At 40.6% G+C, this 20484-nt stretch overlaps 1 protein-coding gene across 1 annotated transcript in view; it reads left to right on the forward strand.

The window, feature by feature from the left end:
- Window positions 1–504: 504 nt before the first annotated feature.
- ARID4B (AT-rich interaction domain 4B) overlaps window positions 505–20484 on the forward strand; it is a 138984-nt gene continuing 119004 nt past the window's right edge. The window contains exons 1-2 of the mRNA XM_068981623.1: window positions 505–539; window positions 1354–1408. Of these exons, the coding sequence (XP_068837724.1) occupies window positions 1403–1408 (6 nt within the window). The 5' untranslated portion in view covers window positions 505–539; window positions 1354–1402. The remainder of the gene's footprint in view (window positions 540–1353; window positions 1409–20484) is intronic.

Below are 20484 nucleotides of genomic sequence, written 5' to 3' on the forward strand. Positions count from 1 at the left end.
AAAGAAGCCTAACCAATCCGAGGTCGTCTAAGAAGCCATCCGGGAAAGAGGTAGGGGAGGGGAAAAAAGTCTAGGGGAGGGGAGAAAGGAGGGAAGGGGGGCACTTGGGGTGGGGGGGGGGAAGCGATGTTTGCCCGTCAGTCGAGTCCGGAGTGAGGAGCTCGGGCGCCGGAGCGGAGGGAGACTCTTCAGCTTAAGCTTGCCGCTGCCACGGCCACCGCCTGGACTTTTGCTCTGAGGGAGTCGCAGAGGGTCTGTCGCCGCCGTCCTCTGGAGGGCAGCGCGATTGGGGGCCCAGACCTCCAGTCCGGGAGAGATTTTTCGTCGTCCCCCCTCCCCCCAGCGAGGGAGCCCGAGCGGCCGCCAAACAAAGGTACCAGTCGCCGCCGCGGGAGGAGGAGGAGCCGGAGCTTCAGCCTCAGCAACCGCTGGACCCGCCGCCCTTCTTCCCCCATCTCTCCCCCGGGCCTGCTGGTTTTGGGGGGGAGCAGGGGAGGGGACTCTGGACGTGCCAGGGTCGGAGCTCGCCTCCGAGGAAGGTAGGGACATTTTCTGAGGCTTTCGCGGTCTCGTAAGGGGGTCTTTAAGAGAGTCACTAGGCCCGGCCGAGGACCCGGGGAAGGTCGCTTTGGTGGTCTCCCCGGGCACGGAAATTCGGGGCCTCGGCCTCCGTGGAGCTCCCCCGCCCCCCGCAGTTGCCGAGTCCGAGTCGCCCCCCAGCCTGGCGGCCGCACACTCAGCGCTTTAGCGTCCCTCGGCCGCGGTGGGGGGCCCGGGTCGTGGGGGAGCTCTGCCGCCTCCTGGCCCCCTCGGCGCTCTCGCTGTCCCCTCGGATCCCGCTCCCACTTGTCGGGTGTCCATCTCGGAGCGGGACGTGGGCTGAGGCTCTGCGGCTGGTCGGTGCAGCTCGCGGCCCGCCCGGCCCGTCCGTCGCCCCTGCTGTGCTCCCCCAGGCCCGGCTTGCGCCCGCTTGGACTTGAGGGGTGCGCGGCCCTTTCGAGGGGGAGCTGCCGGAACGGCGCGGAGGCCCTCGGGCTGGAGGGCGGCCGGCCCCGCGCCGGCCCCCAGGCTTGTTGTGAGTTTCTTCTCTGACAGAAATGGCGTCATTGTCGGAGACGGGAAACTCCGTCGGGTCCCGACAATGGGGACGGGAAGCTGTCGAGCTGTGTAGGTGGCCGGGTTTGCGGGGATGGCGGGGCCAGAGAGGGACCCTGGATCGGCGTTTGGTGGTTTGGGGGCTGACGCCTCCTTGAGCTCCTTTTCGGCGTGCAGGCTTCGCTGGAGTCCCTCCGCCTCCGCCAGTGCAGAGGGGTGCCCGTGATGTTGACGGGGTGTCTTTTGTTTCTTCTCCAGGTGCAGGTGAATCTGGTATTTTCGGGGAGATCGCGGCCCCAGGATCATCATGAAGGTAAGATCTCCAGAAGACGAGCCTGTGGGCTAGAGAATCTAGGAAGTGGGGGCTTTGATTGAGTTCGGGTATGGGGCCCCTCCGAGTTTTGCTGAGGAAGGTGTGTGTGGTGGCTTGGCGCCCGAGCTCGTCCCCGGAGACGACGAGGGTCAGCTGGTGTGGATATCGGTGGGCTTTGCTGTGGAGTTGGAGCCGGTTATAGGATATCTCGCTGAGGATGATTTTTCCTTATAGAACCTCTCTTTTCGCGGGGAATGAGAGAAATAGCTGCGTGAATTTAAGTGTTTTAAAAGCAGGTCAAGTAATCTGATTCTAGAAACTGAACTGTATTGTGGTTCTATCGGTTACGCCGATGAAAGAACATCTCATTTATTGTGTGAACAGTATTGTGAATTTTTAACCGAAGACCTCCTTGCTTAGGAGAATTAAATATAATCTTAATTGAAAGATTTTTTGAAGAGAATGTTGGTGATTTTTACATAATTCAGAGACAGCAGTTAGTTGTTCCTTGTATTTCCGGGGATTTAGGATTATATGGTGTGTTTTCCTCTGCTGATCCATTAGGTCTATAAATTATCAGATGCTGTATTGCATTGTGATAAAACCGATTGCCAGGTTCCTTTTAAATAAACATGTTAACTGAATGGAGGATATTGTCTAAAAGAGTATGGTTTGCTTAAATGGTTGAAGAAATTATAGTCATAAACTTAGTACAGGTTGTTTTTTCACTGTAGAGAATATGTGATTGAATGCTGCCGTATTTTTTAACGCACTTTAGGATGAAAAGCTTTAGATACCTGAAATGTTTAGATTCAACTAGTGGAAGTTAGAGACTAGTAGGTATTTTTCATCCATTACAAACTCAGAAGAGCTTGAAAAGAGTAGAGGGTTTTCACAGGGATAGAAATGGAACAGTTAGTATGTTGAAATGTAAATTCCAACTACTTTTGACAGTCCTTTGAATTATTTAAAAAAATTTTTTAATTCCAAATTAAAATTTGGAGTACGTGCTCATGGTAGAAAGTGAAAGCTGTGACTACTTAAATATTTATCAGCTATACAAAGTAGTTAAATTCAGTCTTTTTTTAGGTTGTTTTCTTTTTGAGTTTGAGGTGCTATAAACTCCTACATGAAACAGTTTAAATCTGATGAATTACTATTTCACTTTCATGTAAATAAAAAAACAGTGATGTTTCAGAAATGAATCCCTTTTGTTAATCATGCTAAAAATGCTAGCTCCGTCACCTTCTGTCTGACCTGTGTGAAACAGTGACAAGTAAATTTTTTAGAAAAAAATATCTTCTTTGGCATTGGACAGCAATTTCTATAGAAAAGTGTTGGGTTGAATGATTTAAGTTTATAGGGTGAATAATACAGGAGTTAGTTTGGAATAAATGTTGTAATCTGTCAAAGTTTCCAGTGGAGTGCCTGGCACATCTAGGGTACTATGCTAATTTTTGGTTAAAGGAAATGTAGTAAGTTGAAGGTCTTTTAGATTTCCTTTTTCTCTTTTTTTAAACCTTTTTGAAAAATGAAAGTACGTTGGAAACTTCAGCTTGAAAGTTTCATAGTGTTAGGCAAATGCAATTTTTATTGTTATTTTAGAACTCATTTTAAAGATTCAGCATTTCTGTTATTACTGCTTTTAAACAAAAAGTTACTAGTAATGTTAAAAAGAAAGAATTGTTAAAATAATCTTCTAATTTTATACAAGAAGAACTTATGTTTTTATCAGTACAGTAAGTCCTCTCTTTGGGAATCTACTAGTAATCATAAGTTCTAAAAACTTAGCTTATTTCTTTCAACTTAAAAAATTGAGAGGCTGCCCATGGTTGGTATTTGCTTTAACAAAATTGTAATTCAAAAAGTATGTAGTATTGATTATATTAGACTTTAGATTTTCTCTTTTGTGTGTTCCCAGTCTCTATTGTAGACTTAGGCCAATTGTCAGATCTACCAAAGAAATTCATACTTTGTAGCAAGCTTTTAAGTTCATATTATTTGTCTTCCTAGTCACAGTAAATTTTATTAAGTGACAGCGTATTGAGGTAACTGAAAAAGTGTGTAGGAATACACTTTTTTGGTTGTTGCTTTAGAGTCCCAAGGCAAGGAAAAATATACATATCATTTTAAATGTTGTATGTTTTAGAAGCGATTTTCCTGTAGTACTGCCTTTAAGAATTTATTTAAATAAATAAAGCCCCTTTACCATATCTCGGGGTCCTGCCTGGTGTGTTTTTGAGAAATATGGCTATAACATGAAAACGGTTTTGTGCTTTAACATAGATCATGACGTTGGCGTTATGTCGGGTTTACTTTTCATACTTATGATAAACCTTTCAATGTCATTGATAGCACATTGTGAGGAAATGATAGATTATTGAAGTCTGTAAATAATTCTAAGACTGAATTATGTCAGTTACATTTTGTGCTTTTTTCTAAATTACTTTTTTTTTTGCTTTTATATCATGCATGTTATTAACATTTCTCATTACACTGCAGTAAATTTTCAAGTGGATATGGAATAGAGTAGACATTTCAGAATCTGTAGGGGATAAGTGATTCAGATGGTTGTGCTTAGGATCTGGGGAGATGGGCTTTTTCAGATGTACCATTCACTCCTCAGTAATCACTGTCTGAGACCACATAAAAATAATGGATTGATTACACATGCCTATTGAAATATCCTTTGTTTGTGTGAGTGTTCTCAGTCCCTCTCTCCCCACTCCACCCTTCTCCTTTCCTTTCTCTCCTTCCCTCTTTCCCTTCTACCTTTCCTTCCTCTCTGTTTTTTTTTTCCTTCCTTCCTCTCCTCACTTGTCCTTTTCTCTCTCCCCATTTTATAAATCTTTCACTTAACAACAACCCCTTCCATGTGTCAGGGAGTGTAACACGAAGGTAAATAACATCAGTCCTGTTCTCAAGGAGCTCATAATTTAGTTGAAGACGCAGAAAAATAAAACAAGTGGTACATATTGAATTATACAAATATTTTTTGCTGCATAGTATTTGTGATTAGTGCAGTGGGAGGACAGAAGAGGACATCTAAAGCAGAGAGCCACGGAAAGTTCTCTGGTAGACTTGGCATCTAAGCTGAAAGTTAAAGCTTTCGCTAGGTAAGAAGAGTAGAAAAGAGTGTTTCAGAGAGGGAACAACATACTGGAAAATAAAGGAAAAAAACAGGATGATGTGTCTGGAAACTAAGTAGTTCAGTGTGGCTGAGGTTGACATAAAGTGTGATGCATTGGGGGTGGGAATAGGAGGGCAGTGATGGGAGATGAAAATAAGTCAGAGAGCCGAAAAAGTTGTGCAAAGCTACATGGACTCACTAACTGTAAGGATACTGGGCTTATGCTAGAGAGAGATCACTTTGGTAGTATTGTAGTGAAATATCTAAAGGGAAATCTGAATGGAAAATCTGGAAATTCCAGGTGATAAGTCCAAGTGAGAAGTGAATAAGGAGCTGACTCATGGGAGACTTAGTTCCAGGTGATAAATCAAAGTAAGAAGTGAATAAGGAGCTAATTCCATGGGAGTAGAACCAGAGGAAATAGATCTGAAATATCCAGGAAGTAAAATTGAGGACTAGCAACTCACCCTCGGGTAGAAGGAAGATGGAGGTTTCTGTCTTGAAGTATGAGATAGATGTTATTTTATTTTGAACTATGCTGTGACTGGAGTAAACATGAATAAGGTTTTGAGTATTCAAGGGACCTGTAGGGGGTCCGCATCCAAGTGGACTTAACTAATTAAGATATAAGAGTAAGGGATCAGGTAGAATGAAGAGAAATCGGAGGCTTGGTTAATCCAGTGTGAATGTTAACCTCATAGTTAATATTTATGGTATTTCAGGGTAGTTGGACCCATAATATAGCAAATGTATTTTGTGCTATAAACTTGTGATCTTTTTGATGAATAATTTTGTAAAACACTGACTTGTTTCCTGTCCACATTCCTAATCCTTTGCTTATTGTAATTTTTAAAAATGTGGTAGATATCTCACAGAAGAATGTGTTTTTGCTAGCTTGCCTTGTAAATTCAGTCACGAAGAGATACTGCGTGCCTTGTTTGTACTAGATGCGACTGTAGGTATTGAGGACACAGCAGTAAACAAAATGAGAATTCTTAACCCTTGTGGACTTCACAGTTGATGCTCAGCCTGCACTTGTGCGTGGGTTTTTGGTAAATATAGGGATAGTGATAGTGAAGTCGCTCAGTCGTGTCCGACTCTTTGCAACCCTGTGGACTGTAGCCCACCAAGCTCCTCCGTCCATGGGATTCTCCAGGCAAGAATACTGGAGCGGGTTGCCATTTCCTTCTCCAGGAGATCTTCCCATCCCAGGGTTCGAATCCAGGTCTCCAGCATTGTAGGCGGACGCTTTACCATCTGAGCCACCGGGGAAGTAAATACAGGTATATGTAGTGTAAATGTATTTCCTCTTTCTTATGATCTTAATAATATTTTCTTTTCTCTGGCTTACTTTATTGTAAGAATACAGTGTAAAATACATACACAAAATATGTTTATCGACTTTGTATGTTATTGGTAAGGCTTTTGGTTAACATCGAACTATTAGTGGTTAAATGTGGGGGGAGTCTGAAGTTATTCATTGATTTTCCATTGCATGGGGGGAGTAGGGCCCCTAATCTTTGTGTTGTTCAAGGGTCGACTGTATTAGGGTGGATAGACACTAAACCAAAAGAAAAAAGTGGTAAGTTCTATGAAGGGAGATGAAGCAGAATCAGGATAAAAGGGTAGAGTGACGGAGAGTGTGACTTTAGGTTAGATGTTTGATCTTGAAATGTTTAAGGAGCAGGAAGGTGTCCTTTAGGGCTGAAGTGGGAGGAGATGAGGCTTGAGAGCTCACAAGGGCCAGAACAATGTAGGGCCATGTAGGTCGTGGTAAGGACTTAAAGTCTGAGTGTGCTAGGAAGTCACTGAAAAGTCTCAAGCCAGAGAATGAAGTGATTGAGAAGGGGGTCAGCTGCAGGGGAGTCGAGTGGAAGTAGGGAGACGAGCTGCAAGTCAGTTTGATGAGAGATGGAGGTAGACCAGGTGTGGGAAACGGTTGTATTGAAGGTGGGGATATAGGAGTGTAATGAATTGAGTATGAGGTTTCTGCTTACTGCTGTTTATAGATGACTAACCCTCCCATCCCCAGTCCCTTTAAAAAAATCTTTCTGCTGTGATTTGTTGGTGGATAGATTCTTGGAACTGAGTACAGCCAAGAAGCCGTTCCCAACTCTTTGTTGCTGTTCAGTCGCTCAGTTGTGTCCTGCTCTTTGCGACCCTATGACTGGAGCACCAGGCTTCCCTATCCTTCAGTGTCTCCCAGAGTTTGCTGAAACTCATGTCCATTGAGTCAGTGATACCATCCAACTGTCTCCTCCTCTATCACCTGTTTCTTCCTGCCCTCAGTCTTCCTCAGCATCAGGTCTTCTCCAGTGATTGGGCTCTGCACCAGGTGGCCAGAGTATTGACGCTCCCAATTCTTAGCCTTCCATTGTTAGTGGGCAGTGAACATTGAACTGAGCAGTCCTTCCTGTTATTTTGTTTTGCTTTTGAATTTTAGGGAATGAGGTATTTATTTATAAATTTTGTTATGCCAGGTCTCAGTTGCAGCATTGCAGGGTCTTCAGTTGTGGCGTGACGATATCTAGTCCTGGACCAGGGATTGAATCCAGGCCCCCTGGTCTGGTAATGCAGAGTCTTAACCCCTGGACCACCAGGGAAGTCCCGCAATTCATCCTTTTAAAGTACACAATGCAGTACTTTTCACAGACTGTTTCCGTCACTGCTGTCTAACTCCAGAACATTTTCATCTTCCCCAGAGAGACCTGTTATCCACTAGTAGTCACTCTTTGTTCTCCCTTCCCTCTATCCTTCCTCTGGCAATCACTAATCTACTTCCTGTCTCTAAGGTTAATTTGCCTGTTCTTGACATTTTCTAGCAATGGAATCATATAATACGTGACCTTTTGTGTCTGACTTCTTTCACCTATCATAATATTCTCAGGATTCATTCATTCTGAGGCCTATGTCAATATTTCATTCCTTTTAATTGCTGAATAATATTCCATTTCCTTGGGTATACCACATTTTGTTGGTTCATTTATTTCTACTTTTGCCTATTGTGAATAATGTTGCTGTTAACATTTGTTTCAGGCTTTAGTGTGAACATACATTTTCCATTTTAGGAGTTCTTAGGAGTGGACCTTTCAGTTTTCAGAGTAGTGATGCTACCTCTGGTAACCCTATCGAGAGCTGAGTGTTTCGTGTTGTAGAAAGTGGCCACTGAAGAGTTGGCCACTCAACATTTATTGAATCCTTGCGTGCTAGTCTCCAATCTAGCCATTTAGGATATATCCAGTGAACAAAACAGGTAGAAAGTCCTGGCCCTGTGCATCTTACCTTTTAAGATGAGGTGAGGGGCAGACAAGTAAGAATAGACATAATAAATCAAGTATCTAATTTGTTGGGTGGTCAGTAGTAGAGAAATAAGAGGGGAGCTTGGTAAGGAGGACAGGGAATATGAGGTAGATAGGTTGTAGCATGAAGTAAGGTGGTCAAGTAGGGTTTATCGAGAAGACGTTCATGCAAATACTTGAGAAAAGGACGTAAGGGAGTTAGTCATGTGGCCTCCAAGGCAGCTGGACGTGTTCGGTGACCTGCACAGAGGCTAGGGTAGCTGGAGCGGATGAAGGAAGGGAGATCAGAAGTGGACGGGGTCAGGCAGGCAAAGGGGGCTGCAGGACGGGGATGGAGCACATCAGAGCCGATCACCTGAAGGCCTTTTTAAGGATTTTAACTTTCATTCTGATAGAAATAGGGAGCAGTTGTGGGTTTTGAACAGAATGATGCTCTCATTACAGAGTGGCCGATTTTCCTTACGTTTCTAAAGGATCACTAACTGCTGTGTTAAAAACAGGCTGTGGGCAAGTCTACAAGATGGAAACCGACCAGTTAAAAAGCTGTAGTCACAAAGGATGGTGGCTGCCCAATGAGGGAGGTGTGGAATGGTCAGCTTCTAGGTGTGGTTTGAAGATAGAGCCGAAAGGAGTTCTTGTCAGGTTGAATCTAGAGGAAAGTCAAGGAGGGCACCAAGATGTTGTAGATGAATAACTGGAAAGCTGGGATTTTATGAGGAAATTAGGGCTGCATAATTTTTGGAAATAAACATTTATATTGAATACATTTATAAAATATATTTTACATTTGTGAAAATTGCCAACTGGTGTATTGCTTGGTGAAATATGACTAAACTCAAAATATGGATATGCTATACAGTGGACCCTTGAATAACATGGGTTTGAACTGCTTGGGTCCACTTATACAAGAAGTGTTTTCAGCAGATATACAGTCACACTACACAGTGCATGGGTAGCCGAATCCAAGAATGTGGGTCTGCAGATACAGAAGGCAGACTGTAAAGTTACACCAGGATTTTCAGCTGTCCCTCCAGTCCCCCCGCCAGTGTTGCTTAAGAGTCAACTCGATTAGATTTTTAGTTACAAGTATTTAAAAACATTGCAGCCTTTCATTTTGGATGAGTTGTTCAAACCAGGACTGGTGGTACCTTCATTTGGGTGTCACAGGACAAGGATGTTGCTGCATTCGTGCAAAGCATGCACCAGTATTCTGTGTAAGATGACAGCCACAGTCCTCTGTGGGTCAGAAAGGGCCAAAATCTTTGCGATATTTAAATATTGCAGATTCTAGAAGGTGTGGATTTTGATAGGGCTTATATTGCAAGTAGAATTACTTAAAAATTTTTATTGATACTTCAGTGCAGAGCTTTTTAGCTTGTAGCTTATTTTGAATACAAAAGACAAAAGAAAATACTGAAAAGTCTGTTTCTTTCAGAAAAAGAAAGAAAAAGGAAAGAAACTTTGGGGACTTGTTAATACCTAGTGGACATTAAATGAAACATGAGCTGTAAATAACAAGCTTTTGTTCCCAAGATGATTGAAATATTTTCATTTATTACTTTACATGAAAATAAGTCAGTATATTTGTTACCTCTTAAACTGCTAATTAGTATGTTTAATTTTAAGAGAGAGCTTTTGTTATAAAAATTGAGGAGTGCAGGAAATCTTGATGTTCACATTTCCAATGGAAGATAATGTGTTTCTAGAAATCTGATAATTTTCATACTAAAATTGGAGACAGCATTCAAGTTTGGGGAGGAAGAGTGAGTTTAAAGAAGTATGTAAACAGTTTAGCAGAAGATAAAAGACAAATCTACTAGGGTCAGTTCACAGAGACAGAGAAACCAACTTCCTCTTCACCTCACATACTAACAGTCATGTTTTAGGTTGGTTGATATGACTAAGGGACAAAATAAAAGAGGCAGAAAAGAAAGTTTTAAAACAACACTTGGCTTATTCTGAGGATAATATCTAACTGTGAATAACTAGATGTACTGAGCATTAGGACAGTTGAAGATAAAGATACAATTCTATTATTACTCTGCCTGGTGTATCTTTCCAGCTTAACATTGGTGCTGGCAGTCTGGTGGTAGAGAGGTTGATTCTTTGGGGTGATTATTATCATTTGAAGGAAGAAAATCTTTACAGAAAGTAATCGATCACTTTTAAGTTATAAATTTAGCTATCACTTGAGAGAATAATTATTTGTACATAGTCTTTTACTATTGAAATGTGTCAGAAAACAGTCTGTATGGGACAGTGAGATAGATACTTTATGTAGAGTTTTCTTATTTAAGCCATTTTTTTTCCTAATTTATAGATGGGTTTTTGGCAGTGTGACTTAACTAACTATAGGATATTTAAAGTCCTATGTCAAGGTTTTGACGAACAGTGGACTGCTGTCTCCTAATTTGATAATCTTGCAGGGCATACTTGCTTAGAAGAATGTCATTGGTAACTGTTTAGTAAGTTTCACTTAAAGTCACACTAATTTCTGTCATTTTCTTTAATAACAGAAATGAACATTATAAATCATCAAATCTTAGAGCAAATGGCATTTAAAGAAAAGACTTACCTTATACTGATAGTAAAAGTTATACTTGAAAATGACTATAAAAACCATCTTTTTTTTTAGTTAAAAGTGCCCAGTAAATAGTGTAGCTTAGTGATTAAGAGCATATGGCTTGGAAAGAGAGAGGTCTTATTCCCAGGGCTGTCTTTCTGTGTTCTGGCTGTTGAAGTTTGGGGAAAGTTGTTTATTTTTGAAGTGAAAGTAAACATCAGATTCATTTTCTTGCAAAGTGGGATAGTAATATTGATAGTTACCTTACAAGGTTGTGTAAGTATTAAATGAAATAACATTTAACTTAAACTGTACATGTTCTGAGTATCGGTACGCGGTAGCTGCATTATTCTGGTAAAAGCTGTCACTTCTTTTATAAATGGGCAGAGTGAAGATTCTTTCATCGAGACTGCTTGGGATTAAATTGGGACTCTCATGCTTGCCAAGTTGTGGGCAGTTTTCTTTAACTTTCTAGGAAGGCTGGTGTCCTTGTCTTATGAGGAATGGTGGTAGCGCTTACCTCATGGGGTTGTTAGGGGTGACTAAGTGTAATAACACGATCTACTCCATAAATTGAAGCTATTATTGTTAATTCATGGAAAGAATGTGTAAATGCTTATGAGTTGAAATGCTTTGGGGGTGATATAGTGACTCTAGTCTCTTTTAACTTAAAGGTTGATTTGGAAGTTGGGGGAAGAAGTTAGTTTTGTGATTAAGATTGAAGCCTGTTATTACTGTCTTTGTGAAATCCTTAAAAAGACTGTTCAAGGGAAGGTGAAAACCAGATTTCTTTATTCCAAGAACTCTGCCTCCATTCAGACCTTTATTTATTCTAGCCCTTCTGATGCAGAATCTTCTCTTAGTAAATACTTGCCCTTTCTTCTAATTTGCTGCTGGCTTGTCTAGATGGGATTCTTTGAAGGGAAAAGTAAATTTTACTTCCAAGCCTAGAGGTTTTGTGTTGGATTAGGTGAGCCACTGGAGATGTTCATTTTCTAAGCGAGCATCCACATCCAGCCTTGCTTATATAGGGAAAAGTCTTTTTTCTTCTCATGGTCTGATGTGATCTCTGTTCGGATGTGGCGGTTAGTCACCTGAAGCTGCTCTGGCGAGGCGCGCTGTGGGGGTGGGGTGTACGAAGCCTGGGGCCCTGCCAAGCCTGAGTCTGTCTCTACCCGAGAGACTAAAAGGAAAACTGAACAGGCTTAATGACAAAGAGCTACTATTGCTCCCAGAGTTTAAATGAGGCAGCTTGGCTTATACCTATTCGGGAGCTTTAAAAAATTTAGCTTTTTATATTTTCAGTTTTATCTTGCTGAGTGTATCTCATCCAAGGCCCCATTTCATTTTTTTTTTTAATCTGAATATCCTTGTTGAAAGTTGTTCAGTGATTTCTTTTTTTCTTGTCTGGGCCCCTTGGCTTGTGGCATCTCAGTTCCCGGTCCTGGGATTGAACCCAGGCCTCCTGCAGTGAAAACACAGAGTCCTAACGACTGGACTGCCAGGGCAGCCCTATGTTCAATGATTTTTTTAAAAAAGTTGTTCAGTGTCAGAGGGCTTCACACTTAGTAAGTCACCTAATTTTGCTTTGCCTCAATTTGGAGAAATACTTTTCTAAACTAATTTGTCCTGTTCCTAGCAAGATTAAATATATATTTTTTAAGTATAAAAGCAATTGCAGTTTGCTGTAGATGTTAAAAAATTACAGAAAGATAATGTATACAGTGAATAGTAAAAGTCATTACCTTCTTCCTGTTGGTAGCTTGATTTAAAAGTTTGGGGTATGTTCTTCTGTAACTTTTTCCTTGCACGTATAGACATATATTTTTTGATATGTTTGGTTTCACAAAAATGGGCTTATACTTTGCATATTGTTCTGTGGCTGTTTTTACATCTTTCTATATCAATTTATAAAAGATATATATCATTCTTTTTTGATGCCCTCAGAAAGATTTTATTTGCATTCAGTATGCTGTTTTCTCTACTACCAAATGATTTACTTAGGGCAATGCCATGTTTCTTTAGCTTTACATTAATGGCAGATAAGTATAGGCCTTGCTTAGTGGTGTTCAGCACTCAGTAGACATTCAGTGCATGCGTGCTCAGTTGCACAGTTGTGTCCAACTCTTTGTGACCCCATGGACTGCAGCCTGCCAGTCTTCTCTGCCTAAGGGGCTTTCGAGGCAGGAATACTGGAGTGGCTTGCCATTTCCTCCTCCAGAGGGTCTTCCTGATTCAGGGACTGAACCTGCATCTCTTGCATTGACAGATGGATTCTTTAACATTGAGCCACCTGGGAAACCCAGGTGTTCAGTTCAGTTCAGTTCAGTTCAGTTCAGTCGCTCAGTCGTGTCCGACTCTTTGCGACCCCATGAATCGCAGCACGCCAGGCCTCCCTGTCCATCACCAACTCCTGGAGTTTACACAAACCCATGTCCATCGAGTCTGTGATGCCATCCAGCCATCTCATCCTTGGTCGTCCCCTTCTCCTCCTGCCCCCAATCCCTCCCAGCATCAGAGTCTTTTCTAATCAGTCAGCTCTTCACATGAGGTGGCCAAAGTACTGGAGCTTCAGCTTTAGCATCATTCCTTCCAAAGAACACCCAGGGTTGATCTCCTTTAGAATGGACTGGTTGGATCTCCTTGCAGTCCAAGGGACTCTCAAGAGTCTTCTCCAACACCATAGTTCAAAAGCATCAATTCTTCGGCGCTCAGCTTTCTTCACAGTCCAACTCTCACATCCATACATGACCATAGCCTTGACTAGATGGACCGTAGTCGGCAAAGTAATGTCTTTGCTTTTGAATATGCTATCTAGGTTGGTCATAACTTTTCTTCCAGTGAGTAAGCATCTTTTAACTTCATGGCTGCAATCACCATCTGCAATGATTTTGGAGCCCAAAAAAATAAAGTCTAACACTGTTTCCACTGTTTCCCCATCTATTTCCCATGAAGTGATGGGACCGGATGCCATGATCTTCGTTTTCTGAATGTTGAGCTTTAAGCCAACTTTTTCGCTCTCCTCTTTCAGTAGGTATTATTAATTTATTTGAATATCTAGTACTACTAGGTAGTGAATAGACCTAGTCCTCTGTAGCATTTATGATAGTCTCTCATAACTCTATAGATTATTATTACAGCTGCTGTTAGTGAAATCTGATTGCGTGAGATTGCTCTTAAAAGGTAAGCCGTGGGAGGTAGTGAGGGAACATCCCGTGCTATATGCCTGTTTCTGAAGAAGCTAATGTTGTTCTTGGGATCTCTAGTAGCGTTTATTAGAAAGGTTACTTTGGGACAGACCACTCTAGGTAATGACCCCAGCAGATGCTTAGTCAGAACATGTGGTTTGTAAAGTATTTTTTTTAAGCACTATAGTTAGGTTTTTAAATGGCACATTATGTTTGTAAAATTTCGTCATCATTAGTTATTTCTTATAACGTCCCTTTGAGGCAGGTCAGCAGCATTTTTCCTTTTTTATGGTTGAAGAAGCAGATGCAAAGATGCTGAGTGATTTGCCCACGGGCACACTAAAGTTATGGCAGAATCTGTTCTTCTGTTAGTAAACGGAGCCATGCTGCTTTCTGCTAGTTACTTGTGAGTTAGAAAGGTGTTATCATTTCGTGACCTTTTGATGGGCTTATGGAATAGCAAGTATAGCTTAGAAACCATTTACTTACTTTCATTGAAAGGAACAGTTTTAAAGCTAAAACTTATTTGCATTGTGATAGTAAATATTTTAGGGAAATTTATCCTATTCTCTTAAGTGTAGAAGAAATTATATGAAAATATATTAAAATGAACTACAGTGGACTTAGTTTTTCTGGGAGAACCTATTCTAGCTTGAAATGGTAAGTAAGAGGAAAATAGTACAAGGCTTGAAGATATTTTAAAGTAGGAGAAAAATAAATTGTCAGGGTATATTTTCATGAGTAATTTGAATTGAAACACTATGGCTCGTAGAGTCAGAAGAGAATTTTAAAGATCGTTTGGACCTGTGGATTTAGACCCCAACTCTCCTGCCATGTAACAGCATGGAAGGTTATCTAGGCTAAAAAAGTGTCCTACACTTCCTTACTCATGCCCACCCAAAAAAAGTATCTAAAATTTTGGTAACATTCCTTAAGTTATAAGTTTACTTGTCTGAAACATCCTCTATTTACTTGTTAGGACTTGATTCTATTGTTCTGTAAATTGCTGGTATATTAAAAAAAAATATTTTAAAATTCAGGATTAATTCCTGTGTACTTTTTTTTTTTAAGATGTCAAGAAACTATTATGTAAGAGTATAAAAGTTGAATTTTGAAGCACTGAACAGGACAGAGGAAACACAACACTGCTAAATTTTATTGCTACTGCCTGTGTTGTTCACAAACTTTAGCAAATTCCTGCAGAATGGTGACAGATTTAGGCTGTATTTGTTTCATATTGCTGCTATAACAAGTTGCCAAATATTTAGTGGCTTAAAACAACACAGAGTTATTATTTTATAGTTCTGTATGTCAGAAATCTGAACTGGGTCTCAGTGAACTGAATTCCTTCCTTGGTCTCTCGGGGAGAATGTTCCTTGCTTTTTCAAGCCTCTGGAGGCTGTACACATACTGTTGGTTGTGTTCACTCCTCTGTCTTAAAGCCAGCAGCTTAGTATCTTCAAATCTCTCTGGCTTTGACACTGCTTCTGCCTCCCTCTTTCACTTATATTAGGGCCCTTGTGATCTCATTGGGCCCATTCAGATAATCCAGGATAATCTTCCCATTTCAATGTCAGTTGGTTAGTAACCTTAATTCTGTCTGCAACCTTAATTCCCTCTTGGTATTGAACAGCAGTTTCACAGATTCAGGGAATTAGGATACAGACATTTTTGGGGAGGCCATTATTCTGCCTACTGCAGACTCCTTAGTTCAGCAGGATCTATTTAACCTTTTAGGCTGTTCCATAAAATGAGATTAATATTTACTGTTTGCTACAAAGGAATTTTATGGAAATGGAAATTATATGCCATTGCAGACAGACCGTGCATAGAATACACTCAGAAATATTAACTGATGCTTTCTGGTTGGTCTTACGTATTAGGTAGATGCTTAACTTGTGGATAGGTCGTCTCCACAGTAAGCAGTGAGTGGGTTTGGTAAACTCCAGTCTGAAAACCTGGAGTTAACACTTGGCCTCTGGAAGCAGAACAGGATGTCAGTGACTCACAGGCTTTCCAGAGAATGAGCGTTCTCTACTGTTGTTTACTTTTCGTTTGACTCTTATAAAGGCAGGCTTTTGTCTTAGAATTCAGCTTTTCCAGACCTTTGCTTGTTGAGGATAGTGTTAATTTATAGCATAGATTTGAAAAAAATAGGTGAATGCTTAACTGTAATTTGTTTTATGCTTTGAATCTGTTTTAGTCTGAAAGATACAACACATTTTTTAAAGCAGTATGCTTTTCTACTTCCTTTTTCAAAGAAAGTTATGACAGTAATTAATGGAGAGGCCTTGAGTAATTGTTTTAAATCTCAACTCCTGATGATTGATTGTATTGTATGTGCCAACTTCATATTCTTTTTTGAAGTTAAACTTGGAGAATTGCTATGTTTAGTGTTGTCATTTCCTAAATTTTCTTTTAGTCTTTCAGCTCTCAAAACTGTGGTGCTGTGAGGCAGGATTCACAGACTGGAGTAGTAGATAGTGGAAATGGCTTTTAGAAAACCATTTTCTAAAGTCAAAGGGAATTTAAAGGGTTAGATATGTCATCTCTGTTATTTCTGTCTCCAGGTTAAAATTTGAGTTACATGTCTCTAGGGGCTCCCCTGGTAGTTCGGCTGGTAAAGAATCCTCCTGCAGTGCAGGAGATCCCGGTGCGGTTCCTGGGTTGGGAACATCCCCTGAAGAAGGGACAGGCTACCCACTCCAGTATTCTTGGGCTCCCTGGTGGCTCAGCTGGTAAAGAATCCGTCTGCAGTGTGGGAGACCTGGGTTCGATCCCCGGGTTCGGAAGACCCCCTGGAGGAGAGCATGGCAACCCACTCTGGTATTCTTGCCTGGAGAATCGCCATGGACAGAGGTGCCTAGTGGGCTACGATCCATGGGTTTGCAAAGAGTTGGACACGACTGAGCAACTAACCACACAGCACAGCTCTAAAATAAACATAACAAAACATTCCTGTGTGATTATTCGCTAGGTTATCTTGTAGATATAGATGGAAAGAGAAATCCACTGATTGTCTTACTGCAAATATGTTTCAAGTAAGAAATTGAAATTTTCTCAGTTCTGTGGTAGGAATAAGTTGGTTTTTCTCTGCATTGCATTATCACGTATTTCTTTGCACATAGCTGCTGACTGAGTATGATTTAAGTTAGAATGTTTCTGAAGTTTGAGTTGTAACCAGTCATTTGGCTCTTCTAGCGGATCCTCTGATTCTGACCCTTCTGTCCTTTTCTTCTAGTTATCCTCTACATAGTTCTAGCAGTGCCCTTATCACACTCGAATGACAGGCAGTAAATCCTGGACAGTTATTTTCATACATGCATCAGTACAAAATAAGTTGCACAAAGTTCTGTCTGCCCTGAGTTGTAAATTTATTCTCTCAAGGTTTCTATTTTACATATATCAACTATTTCTGTTATATATATATATATATCAAATAGTGTTTTGTAAAATGTAGATACATGAATGATTTGAGTTTGGTAGCACATGGTACCGTATTCAAATTATCTAACTTTAAAAAAATTAAATATCAGCACCTCATTTTAATGAAGGTGATAAATTCAAGCACCACCCTTCATTCCCAGATGTCATTACAGGTGTATTAGAAGCACACAAGCGTGTGTTTCAGGATGTGCTGTTGCACGCCTCGCCACCCTTGTGACAGAGCAGTAGTGGGACGGAGTCGTTGGGGTTGAATTCGGCGCTGCCCCTTGACTAGTCGCAGGACCTTTGGCAGTTACGTAAAATGGGGAGAATAATGTTTGTTCCAGACACGTTATACATTTAAGAACTGTGAGGGACTCTAAAGACTTCTGCTGGTCCTAAAAGAAGCCTTACACTCCTTTGCAAACTAAGGCTTTGGGCACCTACCACCCATGGATAAGAATTATGAATTCAAACTGGTGTAGACCTGCCTCCTCACTTGGCTCTCCTGACTCATAATCCAGTGTTCCTTTCCATTATATTGTAGAGAACTGCTCTACTTGTACACCAGTGCCAGGATTCGGATCCTCAAATGAAAGGTTGAATGGTGATAGGCAAGAAGTGGTTTTGTTTTGTTTTTTTTAATGAGACAATAACTCCTTGATGTATTAGTGTCTGATGTTAATTTTTGACGAGACTGAACTCTCAGGATTTGTTATCGTTATTAGGATATTAAACTTTTGGAAATTTTAAAAACACAGTTTGTCCCCTAGAAAAACACTGAAAGCTTCTTATACATATAAACTTGGATTAAGTTCAAACTTTAAGATATACAATGAGAGACTTACAAGACTGCCGTTTTTAATGAATGAAATGCCTCTGTGTATGGATCAAAGCCAGCTTTCATGGTAAGTATGAACAATGTGGTTTAGTTCCCCATCTCCATGCCCATCCAGTTACAACTTAAATTGCCTTGATTGCATATTAGCTGAATTAAGTGTTGATGAAACAAATATGGGGTCCTAATTAAGCACAATGAAGATCTTACATTAGTGAAGCAGTATATTACCTAAGCACAAATCTGCTAAACAAATATTTAACCAGTTCAGTGGATAGGCACAGTGACTATAATGCAGATAGTAATTTACATGCATGTTTCATATGATGTAGTAATTGGCATTTGGATTCATATAAATATCTTATTTGAAATACAGTATTTTTAATTTTTGGAAAGTTGAATGACATTCAAATCTGGGGACTCTAATAAAAACAGATTGTTAGAGGTGAATACACTTGAGGGTAGCAAGCACACTGGTGATACACAGATTTAAAACTTTATTATAGAAACTTAAAACATACTAAAATGAAGTTCAGTTAATTTTCCCATCCTTAGCTTCAGCCATTGTCAACATTTTGCCTTTCTTGTTTTATCCTTTTTACTCTGCTGCTCCTTCTCTCCCCTCCCCATCACCATGTAGGATTTTAAAGCAAATTCCATGTATTATTTCACAGATATCTTTATCCAAAACATAGGTACAATGCCATTGTCACAACTAATAATGTTAACAGTTTCCTAATGATAACCTATCAGAGAAGGCAGTGGCTCTCCACTCCAGTACTCTTGCCTGGAAAATCCCATGGACAGAGGAGCCTGGTGGGCTGCAGCCCATGGGGTCGCTAGGAGTCGGACACGACTGAGCGACTTCCCTTTCACTTTTCACTTTCATGCATTGGAGAAGGAAATGGCAACCCACTCCAATGTTCTTGCCTAGAGAATCCCAGGGACCGGGAGCCTAGTAGGCTGCCCTCTATGGGGTCGCAGAGTCGGACATGACTGAAGCAACTTAGCAGCAGCAGCAGCAGCAGTAATGATATCCCATAGTTAGAAATGTTTAGATTTTTCTGTCTCCAAAATGTTTTTCACAGTTGGATTGTTTGCATTAAGTTCCAGATAAAGTCCTCATGTTGCAATTGAAAGTTATGTCTCTTAAGCCGAGTCATTTATTCTGTGAAGTCTCCTGCCTGTTCATGCCTTACATTTGATGAAGGATCCATGTCATTTAATCTTTCCCTCATTCTTTGTTTGGCTCATTGCATCTTTTTGATTTTGTTTAACCCCTAACTTTTCTGTAAGCTGGTCATTAGTTCCAGAGGCTTTTTTAGTGAGCATTCTTCATAGTAGGTGAGGCATTCTTTCTACTGCATATCATTAATTCACTGTTACTAAGGCTATGATTGGTCAGTGATTTTAGGTGTTGTCAGTCTTATCTGGCTGTAATAAACATCCTGTCAACTTTCACTCTGATTTTAGGCCCTGCTAGTGATTGTTGCCTGCTTCATTGTATAAGGATTACAAAATAGTTTTTTAATTATATTACTCCTACTACATTTATTAGTTGAAATTCTTTATATTAATGACTCTGCAGTACAGAAATGCAGAATAAATGATTATTTCCCCGATGACTTTGCTGGTGTTTAGAATAATGGGTTGGTGGGACAGGAAGCTCTTAAAATGACCAGTGAAGTTTTTTGTTTGTTTCTGGTTTAGTTGTTTTAGTGTCATGGATTTTTATGTATTATTTGTGTCTTCATCCGTTGTGGTTGCTGTTGGTGAACTTTAATTGTCTCATCTTTGGGCGTTTGGAGTCTCTTCAAATGGACTCCTATGTTCTTTTGATAACTTCATTACTTTTTGTCACAAGGAATCTCAGGTTCATCTTGTACATTTCTTGTCCCAGACTTGGAATCGGATATTTCTTCAGGAAGCCCTGGTTTCTTCAAGCGAGAAATGGTTTTTAGAAATCACAGTCGGGATATTAGGGGTATTACTTGCTACTGGTTTCGTTATTGCTTCTAGATATTTTTAGTGCTTAGACTCAGGAAATGATTGTTTTTTGTTTGTTTTTGAAGAAGAGAAATAAATAGAGGACTTCTACTGATATTTCCAATTTCCATAAAAATTACAGAGATTAAAAAAAATACATATTTATTTACTTTTGGCTGTGTTGGGTCTCTGTTGCTGTACAGGCCTTTTTCTCTCATTGTGGCCAACAGGGGCTCCTCCGTTGGGGCCAAGTGGGGTGTGTGGGCTTCTCATCACAGCGTTGTCTTCTGTTGTGGAGCGTGGGCTCTAGGGTGTTCGGGCTTGGTTGCGACTCCTGGCGCTGAGCGCAGGCTCAGTACTTGTGGTGCATAGGCTTTGTTGCTCCAGAGCATGTGGCATTTTCCTGGGCCAGGAATTGAGCCCACATCTCTGCCTTGGCAGGTGGAGTCTTTACCACTGAGCCACCAGGGAAGCCCCAGAGTTTTGATTTTGACTTATTTTCTATTTGTATCTTTTTTATTTTATGCTAAAAATACTCCTAACAACTTAAGCATATATTGCATATAACATATATACATTTTGAAATAATACATCTTACTAGTCATAAGAAGACTAATTAATGCAACTTAAGATTCCTTTATGTTAT

Source organism: Capricornis sumatraensis, chromosome 10 (assembly GCF_032405125.1).
Source record: "Capricornis sumatraensis isolate serow.1 chromosome 10, serow.2, whole genome shotgun sequence".
In the NCBI taxonomy this organism is placed as follows: domain Eukaryota; kingdom Metazoa; phylum Chordata; class Mammalia; order Artiodactyla; family Bovidae; genus Capricornis; species Capricornis sumatraensis.